We start from the raw sequence: 22686 nt of genomic DNA on the forward strand, positions 1-22686 counted from the left end.
TGTTTTTATTTAAATTCAAATTTTAATTTAAGCAGAGAACTTCAAACAGCCACAACTTTTTAACCGTAAGTCCAAATGAATTGATTCTTTTTGCATTGTGTTCTTTGTACAGAAATCTAGCAACTCACCAAAGATGAGATTTTTCCATGTTTTCTAGATTTTTGGTGAATTTCAGAAGGGTTCTTGATATTTTCTTTTTGTGTTTTTAATTATTTTCAGAGCGTGAGGCTTGTCTTGAGGATCACTAGGAGGCTTGTGAACCTCATCTGCACTAAGGCAAGCCACAACAGCATTTTCATGGTGCCATTACAATATTTGTGATTTTCTTACTTGAACAAATGATTTAATCCATGCATTTAAATCATTGTTATGATATTTATATTCTGTTAGTTGCTTGTTGTCATTAATATGCTTAATCTACAGAAAGTTTGAAGTTAACTTAGTTGGTGAAGAAACTAGGATTTATTTTTGAGTGAGGAAAGAATAATATGGCCATGGATATAAATAATTAGTGGAGTTATTTTCTTGCATGAGTAAAAATGGTAAAATTTGCAAGAAAAGATTCTGTTTAAAGTGAGGTTTAATCTTGCCCAGAGAAGTGTCATGAGTTGTTGATGTTGATGCTTAGTGTGGATATAGTTGACTCAGTCATTTCTGTCGATATGTGATGCATATGTTAGTGTTGCATGTCATGGCATTATGACACCAGTTATTTTCACTTTAAGTTGAACCTGATAATAACACAACTTGAATATATTGTTGACCGGGTCATGGTGCCACTGAATCGAGTTTTTCCCAGTGCAACCACATTTGCCTTTATGGGAAGGCCTTTATTCGGTCCATTGTCATGCCTCTGGTCGGTGCCTCCAACTAGGGAAGGTTATGGGCGTGCGGTACCCTGGCCCGGTAAGCAGATATAACCTTGTGTGCCCGTTATTGAGTTTATGTTACCGGGTCCCCGTGTGGGATCACTTATGTTTTGTCCATGACGGTGGTCATTCTGTCTTTGGTAGACACTGGGCCACCCAGGACTAGCCCAATGGGGAGTGAGTCGGAGTGGCCGGGAGAGTGTCATGGCAATGGAGGGGTTTTGTCATAATGTCGTTGGTCCACCCGAATGGGAGTGCGAGGCCATGGGTTCCGTGGTGTGGGTACAGTGCGCTACCTCTGCAGAGTGTATTAATCTATTGATAGCCGAGTCCACGGTTACGGACACGCTCGAAAGTAGGTCACACCATGGGTCAACGTTTAAATAAATCTTGCACACTAAGTGATGAACTTTGCACTGTTGATGATGGCGGGAAGGCCATCTTGTTGCTTAGACCAATTATTGGTCGTGGTTGTGATCGTCGGAAGGATCACCGTTTAAGATCAAATATTAGTCGTGATTGTAATCTCCGGAAGGAAAACCGTTTAAGATCAAATATTGGTCGTGGTTCTGATCGCTGGAATGATCATGAGGTGTCTCTAGCTAATACCTTGAGTTTGGTACGTTTCTGATCCAAGAGCGATCGCGGTTGGTAAGCTAGTCCGAGGGACTTTTATCACAAGAGCATGATCACAACATGTTGGATATGTTGTCGCATTATTATGAATTGGTTAATTATCATGGTATTGTTTGTCATTATGTTTATGCTTGTTGTGAGCTTGCAAGTACATTCAATGTATTGACCTGGCGTGTCATGCCAGATTTCAGGAAAGTCTCGTTGGAAAGGAGTGTTGTCCGAGTCTAGATCGTGTCCACATCGGTGTCCCTGTGCTATGGAGTTCCGCTATGACGTTGTTCCGCTGCCGCGTAGTTGTTATGATCGAGGCCCCTTTATGTTCACTAAATAATGTACATATTGTTCAGCCACGCCGTGTGTGTTGCTTGGCTTCGCCATCTGTTGTAATATAAACTTTGATCCTCTAGCATCAGTAAAGCGGTTCCTTTCTGTACCAAGATGTTGTGTGTTGCCAGAAGACAAGGTCTCTGGGCTGGCAATGCATGGTAAACCGGTTGCTCTGAGCCGGGGTGCCACATTAAGCATCGCTACGGGTGAGATAGTCTCATCGTAGTCAACCCCTTGAACTTGTCGAAAACCTTTTGCAACAAGTCGAGCTTTGTAGACAGTAACATTACCGTCAGCGTCGGTCTTCTTCTTGAAGATCCATTTATTCTCGATGGCTTGCCGATCATCGGGCAAGTCAACCAAAGTCCACACTTTGTTCTCATACATGGATCCCATCTCAGATCTCATGGCCTCAAGCCATTTTGCAGAATCTGGGCTCATCATTGTTTCCTGATAGTTCGTAGGTTCGCCATGGTCAAGTAACATGACCTCTAGAATAGGATTACCGTACCACTCTGGTGCGGATCTTACTCTGGTTGACCTACAAGGCTCGGTAGTAACTTGATCTGAAGTTTCATGATCAATATCATTAGCTTCCTCACTAATTGGGGTAGGTGTCACAGGAACCGGTTTTGTGATGAACTACTTTCCAATAAGGGAGCAGATACAGTTACCTCATCAAGTTCTACTTTCCTCCCACTCACTTCTTTCGAGAGAAACTCCTTCTCTAGAAAGGATCCAAATTTAGCAACAAATGTCTTGCCTTCGGATCTGTGATAGAAGGTGTACCCAACAGTCTCCTTTTCGTATCCTATGAAGACACATTTCTCCGATTTGGGTTCGAGCTTATCAGGTTGAAGCTTTTTCACATAAGCATCGCAGCCCCAAATATTAAGAAACGACAATTTTGGTTTCTTGCCAAACCACAATTCATAAAGCATCGTCTCAACGGATTTTGATGGTGCCCTATTTAACGTGAATGCAGTTGTCTCTAAAGCATAACCCCAAAAAGATAGCGGTAAATCGATAAGAGACATCATAGATTGCACCATATCTAGTAAAGTACGATTACGACGTTCAAACACACCATTACGATGTGGTGTTCCAGTTGGCGTGAGTTGCGAAACTATTCCGTATTGTCTCAAATGAAGACCAAACTTTTAGCTCAAATATTCTCCTCCACAATCAGATTGTAGAAACTTTATTTTCTTGTTACGATGATTTTCCACTTCACTCTGAAATTCTTTGAACTTTTCAAATGTTTCAGACTTATGTTTCATTAAGTAGATATACCCATATCTGCTTAAATCATCTGTGAAGGTGAGAAAATAACGATACCCGCCGCGTGCCTCAACATTCATCCGACCACATACATCAGTATGTATGATCTCCAACAAATCTGTTGCTCGCTCGATTGTTCCGGAGAACGGCGTTTTAGTCATCTTGCCCATGAGGCATGGTTCGCAAGTACCAAGTGATTCATAATAAAGTGAATCCAAAAGTCCATCAGTATGGAGTTTCTTCATGCGCTTTACACCAATATGACCTAAACGGCAGTGCCACAAATAAGGTGCACTATCATTATGAACTCTGCATCTTTTGGTTTCAATATTATGAATATGTGTATCACTACTATCGAGATTTAATATAAATAGACCACTCTTCAAGGGTGCATGACCATAAAAGATATAACTCATACAAGTAGAACAGCCATTATTCTCTGATTTAAATGAATAACCATCTTGCATCAAACAAGTTCCAGATATAATGTTCATGCTCAACGCTGGCACCAAATAACAATTATTCAAGTCTAAAACTAATCCCGAAGGTAGATGTAGAGGTAGCGTGCCGACCGCGATCACATTGACTTTGGAACCATTTCCCACGCGCATCGTCACCTCGTCCTTAGCCAATCTTCGCTTAATCCTAGTCCCTGTTTCGAGTTGCAAATATTAGCAACAGAACCAGTATCAAATACCCAGGTGCTACTGCGAGCATTAGTAAGGTACACATCAATAACATGTATATCACATATACCTTTGTTCACCTTGCCATCCTTCTTATCCGCCAAATACTTGGGGCAGTTCCGCTTCCAGTGACCAGTCCCTTTGCAGTAGAAGCACTCAGTCTCAGGCTTAGGTCCAGATTTAGGTTTCTTCTCTTGAGCAGCAACTTGTTTGCTGTTCTTCTTGAAGTTCCCCTTCTTCTTCCCTTTACCCCTTTTTTGAAACTGGTGGTCTTATTAACCATCAACACTTGATGCTCCTCCTTGATTTCTACTTCCGCTGCCTTTAGCATTGCGAAGAGCTCGGGAATTGTCTTGTTCATCCCTTGCATATTATAGTTCATCACGAAGCTCTTGTAGCTTGGTGGCAGTGATTGAAGAATTCTGTCAATGACACTATCATCAGGAAGATTAACTCCCAGTTGAATCAAGTGATTATTATACCCAGACATTTTGAGTATATGTTCACTGACAGAACTATTCTCCTCCATCTTGCAGCTATAGAACTTACTGGAGACTTCATATCTCTCAATCTGGGCATTTTCTTGAAATATTAACTTCAAGTCCTGGAACATCTCATATGCTCCATGCCTCCATGACGTTCAAAACGTCGTTGAAGTCTCGGTTCTAAGCCATAAAGCATGGCACACTGAACTATCGAGTAGTCATCAGCTTTGCTCTGCCAGACATTCACAACGTCTGCAGTTGCATCTGCGGCGGGCCTGGCACCCAGCGATGCTTCCAGGACGTAATTCTTCTAGGCAGCAATGAGGATAATCCTCAAGTTACAGACCCAGTCTGTGTAATTGCTACCATCATCTTTCAACTTAGCTTTGTCAAGGAACGCATTAAAATTCAACGGAACAACAACACGGGCCATCTATCTACAACAACATAGACAAGCAAAAATACTATCAGGTACTAAGTTCATGATAAATTAAAGTTCAATTAATCATATTACTTAAGAACTCCCACTTAGATAGACATCCCTCTAATCATCTAAGTGATCACGTGATCCAAATCAACTAAACCATGTCCGATCATCACGTGAGATGGAGTAGTTTTAAATGGTGAACATCACTATGTTGATCATATCTATTATATGATTCATGCTCGACCTTTCGGTCTCAGTGTTCCAAGGCCATATCTGCATATGCTAGGCTCGTCAAATTTAACCTGAGTATTCTGCATGTGCAAAACTGTCTTACACCCGTTGTATTTGAACGTAGAGCTTATCAGACCCGATCGTCATGTGGTGTCTCGGCACGAAGAACTTTCACAACGGTGCATACTCAGGGAGAACACTTATACCTTGAAATTTAGTGAGAGATCATCTTATAATGCTAGCGTCAATCAAAGCAGAATAAGATGCATAAAAGATAAACATCACATGCAATCAATGTAAGTGATATGATATGGCCATCATCAACTTGTGCCTTTGATCTCCATCTCCAAAGCACCGTCATGATCACCATCGTCACTAGCGCGACACCTTGATCTTCATCGTAGCATCGTTGTCGTCTCGCCAACTATTGCTTCTACGACTATCGCTGCCGCTTAGTGATAAAGTAAAGCAATTACAGGGCGATTGCATTGCATACAATAAAGCGACAACCATATGGCTCCTGCCAGTTGCCGATAACTTTGTTACAAAACATGATCATCCCATACAATAAAATTTAGCATCATGTCTTGACCATATCACATTAGAACATGCCCTGCAAAAACAAGTTAGGTTTCCCCTACTTTGTTGTTGCAAGTTTTACGTGGCTGCTACGGGCTAAGCAAGAACTGTTCTTACCTACGCATCAAAACCACAATGATATTTCATCAAGTTAGTGTTGTTTTAACCTTCTCAAGGACCAGGCGTAGCCACACCCAGTTCAACTAAAGTTGGGGAAACTGACACCCGCCAGCCACCTATGTGCAAAGCACATCGGTAGAACCAGTCTCGCGTAAGCGTACATGTAATGTTGGTCCGGGCCGCTTCATCCAACAATACCGCCGAACCTAAGTATGACATGCTGGTTAGCATTATGACTTGTATCGCCCACAACTCACTTGTGTTCTACTCGTGCATATAACATCTACGCATAAACCTGGCTCGGATGCCACTGTTGGGGAACGTAGTAATTTCAAAAAAAATCCTACGCACACGCAAGATCATGGTGATGCATAGCAACGAGAGGGGAGAGTGTCGTCCACGTACCCTCGTAGACCGTAAGCGGAAGTGTTATGACAACGCGGTTGATGTGTCGTACATCTTCACGATCGACCGATCCAAGTACCGAACGTACGGCACCTCCGCGATCTGCACACGTTCAGCTTGGTGACGTCCCACGAACTCACGATCCAGTAGAGCTTCGAGGGAGAGTTCCGTCAGCACGACAGTGTGATGACGGTGTTGATGAAGCTACTGACGTAGGGCTTCGCCTAAGCACCACTACGATATGAACGAGGTGGATTATGGTGGAGGGGGGCACCGCACACGGCTAAAGATCAATGATCAACTTGTGTGTTGCGGTGCCCCCCCGCCCCTGTATATAAAGGAGCTAGGGGAAGGCGGCCAGCCAAGGAGGAGGGAGCGCCAAGGGGGGGAGTCCTACACCCACCGGGAGTAGGACTCCTCCTTTCCTAGTTGGAGTAGGAGAAGGGGGAAGGGAAGCAGACAGGAAGAAGGAAACGAGGGGCGCCCCCCCCCCCCCTCCTTGTCCAATTTGGACTAGAGGGGGAGGGGCACGCGGCCTGCCCTGGCTGCCCCTCCTCTTCTCCACTAAGGCCCAATAGGCCCATTACACTCCCCGGGGGGTTCCAGTAACCCCCTAGTACTCCGCTATATGCCCGAACTTGCCGGAACACTTCCTAAGTCCAAACATAGTCATCCAATATATCGATCTTTATGTATCGACCATTTCGAGAATCCTCGTCATGTCCGTGATCATATCCAGGACTCAGAACTATCTTCGGTACATCAAAACACATAAACTCATAATACCGATCGTCACCGAATGTTAAGCGTGCGGACCCTACGGGTTCGAGAACTATGTAGACATGACCGAGACACGTCTCCGGTCAATAACCAATAGCGGAACCTGGATGCTCATATTGGCTCCTACATATTCTACGAAGATCTTTATCGGTCAAACCGCATAACAACATATGTTGTTCCCTTTGTCATCGGTATGTTACTTGCTCGAGATTCGATCGTCGGTATCTCAATACCTAGCTCAATCTCGTTACCGGCAAGTCTCTTTACTCGTTCTGTAATGCATCATCCCGCAACTAACTTATTAGTCACATTGCTTGCAAGGCTTATAGTGATGTGCATTACCGAGAGGGCCCAGAGATACCTCTCTGACAATCGGAGTGACAAATCCTAATCTTGATCTATGCCAACTCAACAAGTACCATTGGAAACACCTGTAGAGCACCTTTATAATCACCCAGTTACGTTGTGACGTTTGGTAGCACACAAAGTGTTCCTCCGGTAATCGGGAGTTGCATAATCTCATAGTCATAGGAACATGTATAAGTCATGAAGAAAGCAATAGCAGTAAACTAAAATGATCAAGTGCTAAGCTAACAGAATGGGTCAAGTCAATCACATCATTCTCCTAATGATGTGATCCCGTTTATCAAATGGCAACTCATGTCTATGGTTAGGAAACCTTAACCATCTTTGATCAACGAGCTAGTCAAGTAGAGGCATACTAGTGATACTTTATTGTCTATGTATTCACACATGTATTATGTTTCCGGTTAATACAATTCCAGCATGAATAATAAACATTTATCATGAAATAAGGAAATAAATAACAACTTTATTATTCCCTCTAAGGCATATTTCCTTCAGCTACTACCTCCATCTCCTTCCTCTCTCCCTCGTTTTTCTTTCTTTCTTTCTTTCTCTGTCTCTCCCTCTGGATTGACTCACCCTCCCATGTACTTGCATGTGCAGGTCGTCACCATGGACGACCAGGAGATCATTGCCTTGGCTGCAAAGAGGATCCCCACGCCGCCGCCTTGCTCGGCCATGGATCCGAGCCATCTGCAGCAGCCGACGCTGGATTTGGTCTGCTGCCGCCCTTCCGCACCTCCGGCAACCCCTGGCGGCGCTGGATCAAACCATTGCTGCCATTGACAGCACGCACGGGATTGAGAATTTTTTTGTTTTTCAAATAATAGTAGTAGCATGGGTAGCACCCACGATGCTACTGTAGTAGTAGCACGGGTGCACCCGCGCTACTACTACAAGTTAGATGTAGCACCGTAGTAGTAGCGCGGGCACCCGCGCTACTACTAGCTGTTTAACCCGCGCTACTACTAGGATTTTTCCTAGTAGTGAAGAGAAGAACCACCAATGGAAAAACCTGCAAAAAGGAGGAAGAAGCTGGCAGTTAGGATAGGCCCCACTAGTAGGTCACATTCAAGTGTGTTAGAGGAGGTGAAACCTGATTTCATTCCTTCATCAGATGAAGAAGATGATGGGTTGCTGTTTGAGGATAAAGATGATGGATATGAGCCACTCTCATTTGTTCTAACTAAATGGAGGAAGAGTAGGGCCAAGAAAAGGAAACCAAGGATCTGGTACAATGACAAACTACATTGTTCTTCTCCAGTGCTCTCTCTCTCTCTCTCTCTCCCTCCCTCCCTCCCTCTCTCTCTCTCTCTCTCTCTCTCTCTCTCTTTCAAGAGAATCCCACCAGGGGAGGTACATGAGCTAAGCTCTATGATATGTGATATATTCTTAGCTAACCCTACAAATGACGTGGAGGTCTATAGATAGCAGTGGCGGATCCAGGACCAAGGCCGGGGAGGGGGGGCTAGACTTGGGGCATGAGGAAAACTTGCTTCGTTAACGATAGCATACGGGCATTGTAGCTACAGTGTAGAGATATTGTAGCTGGGCTTGGCCCAGTCCTAGCTCCGCCCCTGATAGATAGTGCTAGGGGAGAAGGGGTAAGTTAGCTGGGGATACAAGGCCCAAGGCCTGTCATGCACACAGGCAGGGACCGAACAATCCGGGTTATTGCCCGGATGATCCAGGTGACAGGCCGGACGATCTGGGCATCTTTTGGATGATCTGGGTGGAGTTTCCGATAATCCGACTTCACGCAAGGCCTTCGGGTGTGTTCTATTGCTGTAGCTGGATGATCCGGGCGGGGCCCCGGATGATCCGTGTGGTCTCCCGAATGGTCCGGCTTCGTGATGACTCTTCGAGGGGATTCGGCCGCCGTAGTCTGATGATCCGGGAGGGCATCTAGATAATCCGACTGTTGCCTCGATGTCCGGGAGGAGGTCCGGACGTCCGGCCTAGCTCTAGCAACCGCTCCATCTCCTTTCTTCCGTCTTCTCTTCCATGTTGCCCTCTTGGATGGTGTAGTCGTACTCTTGCGCTTGCACTCCTCGTCATCCGTGAAGCTCAGACAATACCTATGTATGCACACGAGAAAAGTGTCAATAGTATACCATACTCGAAAGGGTCAAGTGAACACATGTAAAGGAGATGATTCACCTTTATGTACATGAAGTAGATACCGCACACACCCGTGTCACTTGCCAAACAGACTCTTGACATGGTGATGTCCGTAGGATGCTCCGCATGAAACTTGCAGCTAGAGAACCATGCTTTGAGGCCAGTGATGATGACACAGAGATAATCAGACCATGAAGGCGAAAAAGCCCTTGCATTGAAACAACAGTTAATATATCAAAAAACCTTCACACTATATCGTGTTAAACTACCATTATATTAATATATCACACTTTCAGCTGACAATGAAAATACATCACAGAAATTGAATAGCAAAGATAACTGAATCTCCATGGCAAGTACTCCTCGAATCCTCTAGAAATGCAACAACAGTCTTTTCCATTCCAGGTCCACCCAAACAACAAGATAAGTTACATGTTGTAAGAGATTGAAAACAAGAATATAACCATTCATGTACCGTCTAAAACACATGCTGGTTCTGCATACTGGTATGCCATCAAATTATTCACAAACAGATAAATAACAGAGAATATATAATCCAGATATGAAAATATTCATAATAGTTCCAACAAGACGGCCACATATCCATGATTAAGAATAAAACTACACAAATACACGCAGAGTACTAAGTTGACCGAATAGCTCGTAGCATAAAATCAGGTACATGACTTCACTCAAGCACCAACAGCTTCTCACAACTTATCCAGATTACTGCTGCTCATATTGGACATCAAACTGCATAATTAACATCAGAAAGTGGACAGTTGTGATGGCTCCAATACACAAGAAGTCCATTAATGCCCATCTGCCAATGACTACGAGAACACAGGAACATATGAAAGATAAGGGCACCTGGAAGTCCGTCCAAGATCACATATGAAACGCAGCTCCTTAGAATCAATTTCGTATGAAAATAATTTCATCTGTAATCGGTACCCCCGTAATGTAGTTTTGACAATTATGAATAGCACATCGTCTTCTGGGTAGGCTGAGATAACACTGTAAGGTTCCTTCCTCCTTGAACCGAACAGTTGCAAGCAGCTTGCATTGTGCTTCAAAGTCCAATAATCTTCACTACTAGAATCTTCAAGGACCCATACTGATGCTTCAGCGGCACCATAATTTGCGACATACAATTGTCCTAGTGATACATAACCATAAGGACCACAGCAAGCATCATGTAAACTAGGAACAGGAATGAAACGATAGACTCCCTCCGCTTCGGCCCAAGCCTACGCGCGACAGGCCTCACTCCTCTCGCACGTCATAAGTTAGCCTTTATCTTTATAATTGAATTTTGATCACAACATAACAGACGCTTTGTCATTGATTGTTCTTATAGAGTTCATTAGCAATGGCTCTTTCTCCTCCTATCGACCTGGCTGTGGCAGTTCGGCTTCGGTTTGGACTCCACCTCATCTTGTTTCGGCATCCTTAGTTGTTGCCTTGTTGGAGGCAGTATGGTGGTGGTTCGGACGTCCCAAACAGTTTCATCCCTAGCAACAGTGGGAGTGGGATCACATGTTTTCCGAAAGCGAAATCAGAGACAAGGTTACTTATGATTTTATTTTCTTGATTCCTTCTGCCTTTTGTGAGCTATAGTGTCAAGGAACCTCCTATCGTCAACAACAAAAAAAAAACAGTGATGCACAACACTCCATGATCACAGAGATTCAAAAAAAAAACTCCATGATCACGCTCATAATACTACTGTAGTCTGTTTAGATCATTTTCTTAATGACAAGTACATTGAAATCATTCTCTTTTCCTAATGGCTTTATTTTGAAGATCAGAGCAAGCAGTTGCAGTCTGCACGAATAATACTCAAACTGATAGGGTGTTGTTGGTAGGCAACGGAAAACGCACTATACAGTGCCGACTGCCGAGTGTCGACATTCTTTTCTCTCACATGCTGTTTCACCAGCCAAGAGCACAAGTTCCCTCACAAGATGCGGGAAGTTCGATGAGAAGATTTATAAGAGTCAATAAGAGCACACCAGCAATCGTCATAAATCATTCAACGTCACAGCAAGTCTCCACCCTTCAAGTGACAACGCAAATACGCCAGCCGTAAGACTATAATATCTTTTTTTTGCGGGGACACAAGAATATAGAATTTACCAGTTCCAACACATAAAAATTGAACAAACTGGCACAAAGTCGATCAAGCCAACAGGACGGCCAAATAAACATGGATTGAAGTCAGATCTAGAAAAACTTGGAAAGGCGATCTGAGCAAATATGCACTGCTCAAGAGATATCCTGACAACTCGGTCATCCTCGGTGAAACAAACATGATCAAACCAGAATGGTGTAAAACAATTTTGGCTCCAGGTGAACTGAAACTGATTTTCATATATCGAAAGCCTTAACAGTAGACTGTGTTAAACTACTATTATTACATTACTATATCACAGTTTCAACAGACATGAAAATTGAGGTTCGAGTTGAACTGAAAATGTTGTTCATATATCAAAAGCCTTAACAATAGGTCATGTTAAACCACTATTACCTTACTATATCACAGTTTCAGCAGACATGAAAATACAGCGAAGAGCTGAATCTAGAAATGCAACGGCAGTCTTGGCCATTCCAGGTCCACCCAAACAACAGGATAAGTTCTAATTCTAAACTAGATCTAGAGATTAAGAACAAGAATATAACTTTAAATGTACTGTCGAAAACACAGGTTGGTATACCAACAAATTATTTATAGAGAAATAAAGGAGACCAGAATCGAGATACTCAAATATTGAAAATAGTTCCAGCAAAACGGTCAAGTATCCATGATTAAGTACTAGGGTATTACAGCTGCATGGGCTACCAATAACTCCATAAACACAAGCAGACTACTAAGTTGACAGCAAGCAGCATAAGTCAGGTACATGACTTCACTCAAGCACCAATAGCTTATCACAACTTACCCAAATTACTGTTGCTCATATTCAAGATCTAACTTCGCTATCATCATCAGAAAGATGGACAATTGTGAGGCTCCAATACACGAGACAGTTAGTGTCCATTTGCCAATGACTCCGAGAACAAAGGAACATATGGAAGATATGGGCACCTGGAAGTCCATCCAAGATCACATATGAAACGCAGCTCCTTAGAATCAATTTCGTATGAAAATAATTTCATCTGTAATCGGTACCCCGGTAATGTAGTTTCGACAGTTATGAATAGCACATCGTCCTCTGGGTGGGCTGAGATAACACCGTAATATTCCTTACTGCTTGAACCGAACAGTTGCAAGTAGCTGGCATTGTGCTTCAAGGTCCAATAATCTTCACTACAAGAATCTTCAAGGACCCAGATTGATACTTCAGCAGCACCATAATTTGCGACATACAATTGTCCACGTGATGCATAAATATAAGGACCACAGCGAGCATCATTTAAAGTAGGAACAGGAATGAAACGACAGTTTCCCTCCACGTCGATGACTGCAACCAAATTATTATAGGAACATAAATACAACACCCCACTGAGAAATGTGCCACCTGAAAAGTTGCGTATCTCAATTGGATCGTCCCACTCAATTTGATGTGTCCAGCCTCCAGCTTTGGACGAGTAGATCCCCACCTCTTCGATGTTATATTCATACTTCAAATTCCAATTTAAAGCCACAGCAGGTACCAACTCGAACACATAGAAATGGGAGGAGACGGCCGGATCAAATCCCAGGCGAGCATACGATTCCGAGGACCATTCATTGGCAGGGAAGGTTACCCATTTCTCAGTGGCAGGATTACACACCAGGTAATCCGGTTCCTCAGGATAAGGCTTGGAACATCGACAGAGGAGGAGGCCGTTGCAGCAGTCCAACAAGTCAATCTTCTCGCATTTTGGCAGGAACGAGAGGGAGGCGTCAATGGGGCACCAGTTCCCTGAGACGCTTAGGTAACCATGAGAATCAGGTGGACGGCGTTTTAGGTCGTAGATTTTATAGAAGAAGCCGGCGAGGGTCGACTGGGGAAGCTTCTCGCGGTGGTCGGGGTGGGCGATGAGGTCCCGCCAGCGCGTGGAGACGCACTTGCAGCAGAGGGTGGACTTGTACGGCATGCGCGAGATGATCTCCACCAGGATGTCGTCGGGGAGCTTGGCCGTCGGATCGCTCATGAGGGCCGTCTCCATAGACCCCGTCGCCATCTCCAGGGAGGCAACGGGCGGCTAATCTGCAGATCGGCGCGGGGGAGGAAAGGTTAGAGAGATACGTCCGGCTAACAGCAAAGGAAGAGAGGACCTACCAGATGTGTCGCGCGCGAACAGCGAAGAGAGGAGCGGCGAGAGCGCCGGCGTTGGGTGCTCCCATCCGCGCCGGCGAGTGGGTGGCGGCGAGCCGGTGAGGGTTTGGTTTCGGTGCGGAGCAGCGAGATGGATGGATGGATGCTGCGGAAGGGGAACGGAAGGATGGCCGCGTGCAGTTAACTGGGCTTTTTACTGGGCCGTGTGAGTCGCACTATTTCGCAGTAAAACACACGTACACCATTTTGCAATCCCTCAAAAAAAAAAACATACACAATTTTGAAGTCTTAATACAAAAAAAAAGTCCCATAAAAAATACAAAAAAAAAGTAGATCCAGGAGTGGGGATCCGTCCCTTAATTATTATTTTTAATTCTCGTATATATCCTTGTTTTTTTGCATAGGTTTTGGTCGCCTGGCAGCATCGGCGAGGTAGTGGCAGAATCTACCTTGACAACTTCTGATCCGGTGGCGACGAAGGGCATGTATGGATTTGTGTTGCCTATTTGTTAGTTCTTTTCAGATTTGGATAATTTATGTGTTAATCAAGGGAAGTCATTGGCTGGCTCTCGGTGCAGAGACTAAGACCTCTTTCTTTGTTTTGATTCGCAGCATGCTCTTGATAGGTTCACCAATCCTCTGGACTGGTGGTGAAACATTGCAAGCTTGCACTGCGTGCGGCAAGACCCCAGCCGATGTTCTTTTAGCAGTTATTAGATCTTGCTTCTAGCCCAAATAGTTATCAGTAAGATATCCGTTGGCTGTATTTTCTAAATTAAAAAAAATAGGCCATGACAAGAAATTACAGGAATATTTTCGCTCGGTAATTGGTCAAACTGACACAAAGATCATTATGAGGGAGCAAAATAGGGCTAGTCATTGTTTAGGCCAAACGGGCAGGTGGCTTCCAAAAACCGTTGTTTGCTCCTGATGAGGTTGACACCATCTGCCAACACGAATGTAATAACGTTGGTCAAGTAATAGAGTTGCTTTTATTCGCAAGAAAAAAAAACTGACACAAAGATAACAGGCAGTGCTGAGAAGATACCCTGCCAACTTTGCCATCCTGGTCCTTCACTCGTGTCTATGTAACCGATTCAGATGGGCCTAGCAAACTGTCTATCTACAGGAAGGTATCACACTTGAATGGTAATGACAAGTCTGAGGTGGAGCAGACAATAAAAAGTTGTCATGTAGATAAATCTGCAAATTATGTGCTCGAGATTACCATATCTGATCCTTAGCGATAGGTCAAGTTAAACTTCTATTTACATTAACTAGAAAGAATGCCACAGCTTGAGCAGAAATGATGAAAAAAATCAGAGCCAGAACTGAAGAACGAAGGGCACCCCGATCCTCGGAGGATCTAGAAACTGAAGCCACCGCCGGCATCGTGCCCTGACGATGAGTTGGAGATCACCGAGCAGCCCAGTCCCGGAGCCATCGCATTCCCGTACCGCACATTTCAGGTAAAGAAGGTAATCTACATCCTACACAAACTTGTGTACTACTGGGAGTGTATCCAACAGCCTGCGTCTCTGCTAACTGTCATGTACATGAGGCTAATTTGCTTCTTGTACTTCGCCTGGTAAAGAATTTTCATTTCTCCACTGTTTTTTTTTTTTTGCAGGATTTCATTTCTCCACTGCTGATGAAACTGCCGACACAAACATAACTTTGTCATCTTAGTCGAGAGATGTCCTGGCAACTTTGCCATCCTGATGCACCATGCCAATCCCACTATGCATGAACATATGCAGGTCAAATTGTCCACCATTATCCAATCTGAACTTCCTCCAGATAGATGTCACTTGACAGACAATCAGAAGCCCGAGGCGGAGCAAATAATAACAAGCTTCTCTGTTGATAAATCTGCTAGTTATGTAGATCATAAAATTCCTAGCAAGAACAGGGCGAAGATACAATTCTTAGGAGTGCCCCCATGACTGAACCAACTGAACGGGCAACTCAACTTCTATATATTAGAAACTGCAGCTGGAGAACCACGCTTCAAAGCCGGTGAAGGCGACAGAAAGATACTCGAACCAGAAGGGTAAAAAATCACTTGTGCTTCACGTTAAACTGAAATGGCAGTTCATCTACCGGAAAGCCTTAGCAATAGATCGTGTTAAGCTACTGCTATCACATTACCATATATCACAGTTTAAGCACATGAAAATAAAAAACAAAGACCGAATGACAGACAGAACGCCCTAGTAATGCAACAGCACTTCCAGGTCCACCCAAACAGAAAAATCTTAGGCTCTAGGGTAGAGCTAGAGGTTAATAACAAGGAAATAACCTATAGCGCACCAAAAAGTTGGTGCACAGATAAAATTATCCACAAACAGATAAATAAGCAGAGACAATAATGTAGACATCAATACTCATAATAATTCCAACAAGACGATCAATTATCCTTAGTTTAGTAGTAGGGTATTGCAGCTGCTAACATATATGACCAAACAGAGTATTAATTAAGTTTACTGAATAGCTAGCCTCATAAAGTCTGGTACATGAGTCCACACTTACAAAGGTCTACCCAAATCACCGTTGTTCTTCTCGTACTCACGATGTAACACTAGTATCATCAGAAAGATAGACAATTGTGAGGCTCCAATACACAGGACATTTAGTGCCCATCTGCTAATGATTCCGAGAACAAAGGAACATATGAAAGATAAGCATGGCTGTAATACCAGCCAAGATCAGATACGAAACACAGCTCCCTAGAATCCACGTCGTATGAAAATAATTTCACAAGCTCTTGGAACCCCAATCTCAATCCTATGGTTATGAATACCATATTGTGCTCTGGGTGCGCTGAGATAACACCACAATATGGCATGCGGCTTGAATACCCTTCTCCAAACAGTTGCAAGTAGCTGACATTGAGCTTCAAGGTCCAACAATCTTCGCTACTAGAATCTTCAAGAACCCAGATTGATAGTTCAGAAGCACCCCTATTTGTGAGATGCAATTGTCCCAGTGATACATAGACATTAGGAAAAATAGGAGCATCATGAGAAGTAGGAAGAGGAATGATCCTACAATTTCCCTCTACATCGATGGCTGCAACCGAAATATTATCAGAAGGTAAATACAACACCCCGCTGAGAAATGTGCCACCTGAAAAGTAGAGTATCTCAATTGGATCGTCCCAAACAATGTGATGTGTCCAACCTCCAGCTTTGGAAGAGTAGATCCCTACCGTTCGGATGCTATAATCATGTCCCGCTTTGACAGGTACCAACTCAAACACATGGAAATGGGAGGAGACGGCAGGGTCGAATCCCAGGCGAGCAAACGACACAATCCGGTTGGCAGGGAAGGTTACCCATTTCTCAGTGGCAGGATTGCACACCACATAATCCAGTTTCTCGGCATAAGGCTTCGAACCCGTTGCAGCAATCCAAGATATCAAGCTCCTCGCATTCAGGTAGGAACGAGAGGGACTCGTCAAAAGGGCACCAGTCCTCCGATACGCTTTGGTAAACATGAAAAAAACGTGGATCGCAGTTCATGCCGTGGGTTTTGCGGAAGAAGCCGGCGAGGGTCGACCGGGGAAGCTTCTCGCGGTGGTCGGGGTGGGAGATGAGGTCCCGCCAGCGCGTGGAAACGCACTTGCAGCAGCGGGTGGACTTGAACGGCACACGCGAGATGATCTCCACCAGCAGGTCGTCGGGGAGCTTGGCCGTCGGATCAATCATGAGGTCCGCCTCCGTGGATCCCGTCGCCATCTCCGGGGAGGCAACGAGCGGCTAATCTGCAGATCGGCGCGGGGGAGGGGAGGTTAGAGCACCAGCTAGCCGTGCCAGGGGCGTGATGGAAGAGAGGACCTACCAGATGCGCGGAGCGCCGGCGCCGGGTGCTCCCGTCCGCGACGGTTAGTGGGTTGCGGCGAGCCGGTGAGGGTTTGGTCTGGGTACGCGGCGCCGGCGGCGAGATGGATGCGGCGGGAGTGGGACTTTTCTTTTAGAATTGGCGGAAGTGGGGCTAAATGGACGGGCATTATCTCTACTCTTAAGGGCATCTCCAGCCGCGCCCCAGGAAGTCCTCCCCAGGCGTTTTTTTCGCGCCGGCGCCGAAAAACCGGCCCAGTCACGCTCCTAGAAGTCTGATTTTCGCTGGCTTGGGCCGAAAACAGCGCCGGCGGACCCAGCCCGAACCCGGCGCACTGGGGGCGCCCGGGGGCGCCGGGCGAACTGTTTTGGCGCGAAAAAGCCGCGGGCCCGCCGCGTCAGTGACTCGGCTCTCTTCTCGGCTCTTCGTCGTCCGCATCGTCTCGTTTTCCGCGGCGAATCAATGCCAAATCTGCCGCGCGCTGCCGCGCCGGTCAGCCTGCGCCATTGATGCCTCACGGGCGGCGCAGTGAAGACCGGACGACGCGCGTCCCTCGCCCTCCCTCGCCCGCCACGCGTACACACGGTGGCACGCGCATGGGCGGCGCCTCGGCCTATATATGACGCGCCCCGGCGCACTCGTCGGCTCACACACTCTCCCGCCGTCGTCGTTCCTCCCTCTCCTCTCCTCTCTTTCGCCGTCTCCAGTTCACACCCATGGCCGAGCGCTTCCCAGGCGACGGCGCGGCGGCGAACGGCTTCGGCCGCCGCCATCTTCATGAAGACGAGGCTCGCCTCCTTTACGAGGCCAAGTACCCGGTCCCGCCGGACATGCGGGTGCCGGGGGCGTGGAGGATCAGCGCGGGCGGCGTGCCGGTGCCCCCTGTACCCATCGGCGCGGCACGGCGTGCGGAGATCGCACGCATCCACTCGAACCTGCCGCGTGCGGCGAGGGAGGGGCCACGGTACGTCCCCGACAGCCCGCTCTGGGAACCGTACTTCCGCCGCCGTCACGCCCAGCAGCTCGAGGCCACCAATGGCGTCGTGCCCTCCGGCAGGCTCAACGCCGCCGGCCGGCGTCGGTGGTGGGGCGTGCCCGGGCGCACGTTGGAGGCCGTCGTCGAGTACATCGAGGGCGGCAACACGCCGCGCCTCGAGTACCCCGATCCCCCTTCCTTCTCACGCCGCCGGGGAAGCTCCTGGACCCCGAGGCGCATGGAGACCGGGGGGTCCTCCTCCTCGTCCGGCGGCTCGCCCTGCCTCCGCCCCGTCAAGCCGGAGCCCCAGGGTACGCCGGTCAGGCGCGCACCGGCAGTTCCGGCGTCCGCATCGGCGCCAATGCCCCGTCACCCACCGGCCGCTTCGTCCTCGTCGAGCCCAAGCCGGAGCCGGGCCTCCCCGCGGAGTACGAGGAGATAGCCCGGCGCGGCTTCTCCGACGAGGACGCCATGCGGTGGGCGCGAGAGGACTACCTCCGCGACGAGACCCTGGAGGAGATCGCCGCCCGCAAGCGTGGGCGCGAGGACGAGCACGGCGTCGTGGTCCTCGACAGCGACGACGACGATGACGACGACGCCCCTGGACCGTCCAACCCGCCGCGCCAACCGGGGGAGGGATGCAGCAGGGACGGCGGAGGCGTAGGTGGGGGCGACGACGACGACGATGACGACGACGGCGACGGCGGTGACCACACGCGATTCTACAGCCTCCTCGGCATGTAGAACCGCGTGGGCATGCGGCAAGGCGGGCGGCGAGGGAGACGGCGGGGGTAGCCCGCGGTAGTTTCTTTCTTTTTTGTAAAATATGTTTAAGTTTGAACGAACTCGCCGCCGTTTGCGTTAAATTTGAGTCGTTTTTGATTATTTTTTTGACTAACCGTGGGCGCCGCGACTGGGGGAAACACGCCTCCAGTGCGCGGTTTAGCGCCGGTGCGCCCCCAGGGGGCGATTTTTTGCCCCTCCTGGGGGGCCAACGGCTGGAGATGCCCTAACGGAGCAGTTGATAGTCTCGCTTCCAGGTTTTTTTTGTCCCATCTCCCATGGTTTTTTTGGTACCTCCTCCCACCTTTGCTGGGTTTTTTCGTAGATTTTTTTCGTCCCCTCCCCCCACTTCATCGGTTTATTTCCGCGTCACCCTCTCACACAACGAAAGAAATCTGAACAGATCAGAACTTTCCATACTGGCGCAAGTTATTTAGTAATATAGAATCAATCACGAACAATCTCTAAATATCAAATCTAAATTAATTAACCTTACCTTAAATCGCTCAATCACATTAATTAGAAAACAAATAATTGATTTTTAGAAAAATCGTTCAATCACATTAACCTTACCTTAACTCATGGATGGTAATCAATCTCCAAACAAAGGAAACAATACATCGAGGGAGCGGTAAATAAACTCCCTTTCTTATGACATGTATATGATCTTCCCTTCCCTCTCCGTTGTCGAGCGTTCTTGATTCTCGTGGCCCATATGCTTGGGCTACGTCACTGGGTCGTGACGGTGCCGGAGGACGAGAACGGCGAGGCCGGGTGCCGCGGCACCGCGTTGGCCGCGGCCGGTGAAGGGGGCGAAGAAGGGCGGCTTCCCTGGCCCTGGGAGTTTGCGGTGGAAGCGGCACTTGAAGGACCCGGCGTGGGTGGCCGGCGCGCAGACGCACTTGGAAGCGGGCCTGTGGCCTGCGCCGGACGGCGCCGACGCCGACCCGGGCCACCTCCTCCGCGTATTCTTGGAGCTGTGGCTAGCCGATTTACATGAAATTAATTCCCTCAGTTGTGGTGGCAAATATAATACACATAATCCATATTGTTATGCATAAGCGTGTGTGTGAAATAGATTGATTATGGTCCCGTACCCAATAATATGGATATGTGTGTGTGTGTTAGAGAGAGGGGGGGGGGAGTGAGGAAGAGGGAGGCAGAGAGTGTGTGTGTGAGGATTTGATGGTAAAATAGGTCGTCAATGTCACTTGATATGTATGAGAATATTAGTATTGAACTCTTAAAATTAATGTGGCCCCGTTGCAACGCACGGGCGTTCTTCTAGTTATATGGGCTTTTCACTGGGCGGTGAGAGTCGAAACACTCCACTCTCCTAAAAATAAAACGTACAGCATTTTCTACCCTTCAAGAAAAGAACTCCCTCCGTTCATGGCAACGACGGGAGTCAAGGGTGAAGGCTGAAGGGCTTCACGATTTACCATCTGGAGGGTCATCTTCAGGTGTGTATGCATGGGTAAAATTAGGTTTCCGTTTGAGTTTCTCCCTCCCTCTCATGTGTGTGATCTGATCTTTGATTATATTTAATTATCTCATAAATTCATGCAGGGGAGTAGCACCAGGAGTTTGGAGTTTGGTTATCACTCTATCAGCTGGGTCTGGCATGGTAAAACTATAATATCTAGTTCGTACTTATTAAAATTGATGTGCATATTCTTGCTTATGTTCTTATATCATCTTAGTAAATTGTTTTTTAACACTTCTTTTAGAACATCATGATTAGTTCTTTCAGAACCATATCTATTTTAGTTAAGTAGACTTTGTGATACAAAGGCCATTAAGCGAAGCTGTTTGCCATACACGGCGATTAACCTCATCTCATAGCGAAGAGATCGTTAACATGTGTGCCTCTTCATATGAAGATATTCACCCGTAAAGAAAAGGAGATATCTTCAAATGCTTTACTTCTTGCCGTAATATCACTGAACCATCTTGGGGGTATTGATGACCCGGAGCCAAGAGAGAGTACTAGGGATTCTCGCTTTATGAACGAGCAAATACGTCGCCATCAAAATCACTTCCTGGCATGGTAGCGCTTCCGTTTCCGAGGGTTCCAGATGTCAACAAAGATGACACTTGATGCTCCCCTGAAATCAAAGCTCATGGATCCTTGTGATCGATGCCTTCAGAGCCTTGCAACCTTGCTGGCCCAGCATCTCGTTTACGTTCACCTTAATAGCACAACTAACAGGAGGAGGGATTGAGGATGAGACCATTATAAGTGATTTTGCATCAATGATCGCTCGTAGAAAATTTTAAGGGGGCCCAAATTATAATTTTGCCCCGGGCCCCAAAATCTCAAGACCGGCCTAAATATTAGTCTTTAGAGAGATTCCACTATGAACCACAGGTGAAGCAAAATGAGTGAATCTGCACTCTAAAGGCATCCATATACATCCATATGTGGTTCATAGTGAATTTCTACAAAGACTTATATTTAGAAACAGAGGGAATACTAAATGTGTTGGTTGATCTAAAAAAAGTTGGTTAACCTAAAAAAAAGTTGGCAGACCACATGACACATGTGGTAAGCAATCCAAACAATTCAAATAAAAGTTGACAGGTGGGTGCAAATTAGTATTATCTTGCAAATGGTGCGATGACAGGCCACTCAACCAGGAGCTATCGGGCACAGGTGACAGACATCAAGTCGGCTATGGCGTTGGCTCTGTTGCGTGGCACGACCTTGTTGTAACTTGGCCGGTTGAAGCCATCCGTGGATAAGGCGTAGATGCCGTTGCCGCCCTAATGGAATCCCTAGGAGTGGGAAATAGAACTCGCGACGGTCGGCCGACCGTCGTAAATCACCACACATATCTTCAGTGGGCTCATGTATGTGGCTGCCTGCCATTCCTAACACGACCAAGAAGATAGTATATGACTAGCAATGCACGCGCGGCGACACGCCGCGCCCCGTCGAAACATCATGTTTGTATATGTTGTTTTTGTTACTTGCTATAAATTTTAATTTAAAGAGAAGTACTCCCTATATCCTAAAATAAGTGACTCAACTTCACACTAACTTTAGTTGGGACAGAAGAAGTACATGAGTAAGATTTTGATCACAAAAAAAAAGGAAGACATTCATAGAACTAAATTGAAAAGGAAACATTTATAGTCACCACGCGTGGTGCATATCAAGGAACATGAAGCGCATGTTGAAACATTTGTAATAAGATTAAACACGGTAAATTCAGCAACTTGGAGAGGATACATTATTATCAGCATGAATGCTACATCTTATAAAATGGGAAATACACGTTGACGCTTGTGTAGTAAGACTAAAGCATTGCATTTATTTGTACCTTATATCATTCTAGTGCGGCCTTCTGCCGGGATTGGTGCCTGTGATGAAGTGGTATATAGACTTTGCAAATTGTTGCATGTGATCCAAGGTGCATTAGATAATTGATCTCCAGTTTGTTGAGGATAGATATGTGTATGACGTCAGAGAAATTGTTGCATATCATTGCCCGAATCTTACC

The 22686-nt window shown here is 46.3% G+C and overlaps 1 protein-coding gene and 1 pseudogene across 1 annotated transcript; both read right to left on the reverse strand.

Annotated features, from left to right (window-relative positions):
• Positions 1–12021: 12021 nt before the first annotated feature.
• LOC119278358 lies at positions 12022–13726 on the reverse strand. The gene is made up of 2 exons (XM_037559714.1): positions 13582–13726; positions 12022–13509 (listed from the first exon to the last, which is right to left on the reverse strand). Exon 2 carries the CDS (start codon positions 13481–13483, stop codon positions 12344–12346), a length of 1140 nt encoding a protein of 379 aa, XP_037415611.1. The 5' UTR covers positions 13484–13509; positions 13582–13726; the 3' UTR covers positions 12022–12343.
• A 2316-nt stretch (positions 13727–16042) lies between these two features.
• On the reverse strand, positions 16043–17554 carry LOC119282106 (annotated as a pseudogene).
• Between the last annotated feature and the right edge of the window lie 5132 nt (positions 17555–22686).

The sequence above is a fragment of the Triticum dicoccoides genome, chromosome 3B, assembly GCF_002162155.2.
Source record: "Triticum dicoccoides isolate Atlit2015 ecotype Zavitan chromosome 3B, WEW_v2.0, whole genome shotgun sequence".
Classification (NCBI taxonomy): Eukaryota; Viridiplantae; Streptophyta; class Magnoliopsida; order Poales; family Poaceae; genus Triticum; species Triticum dicoccoides.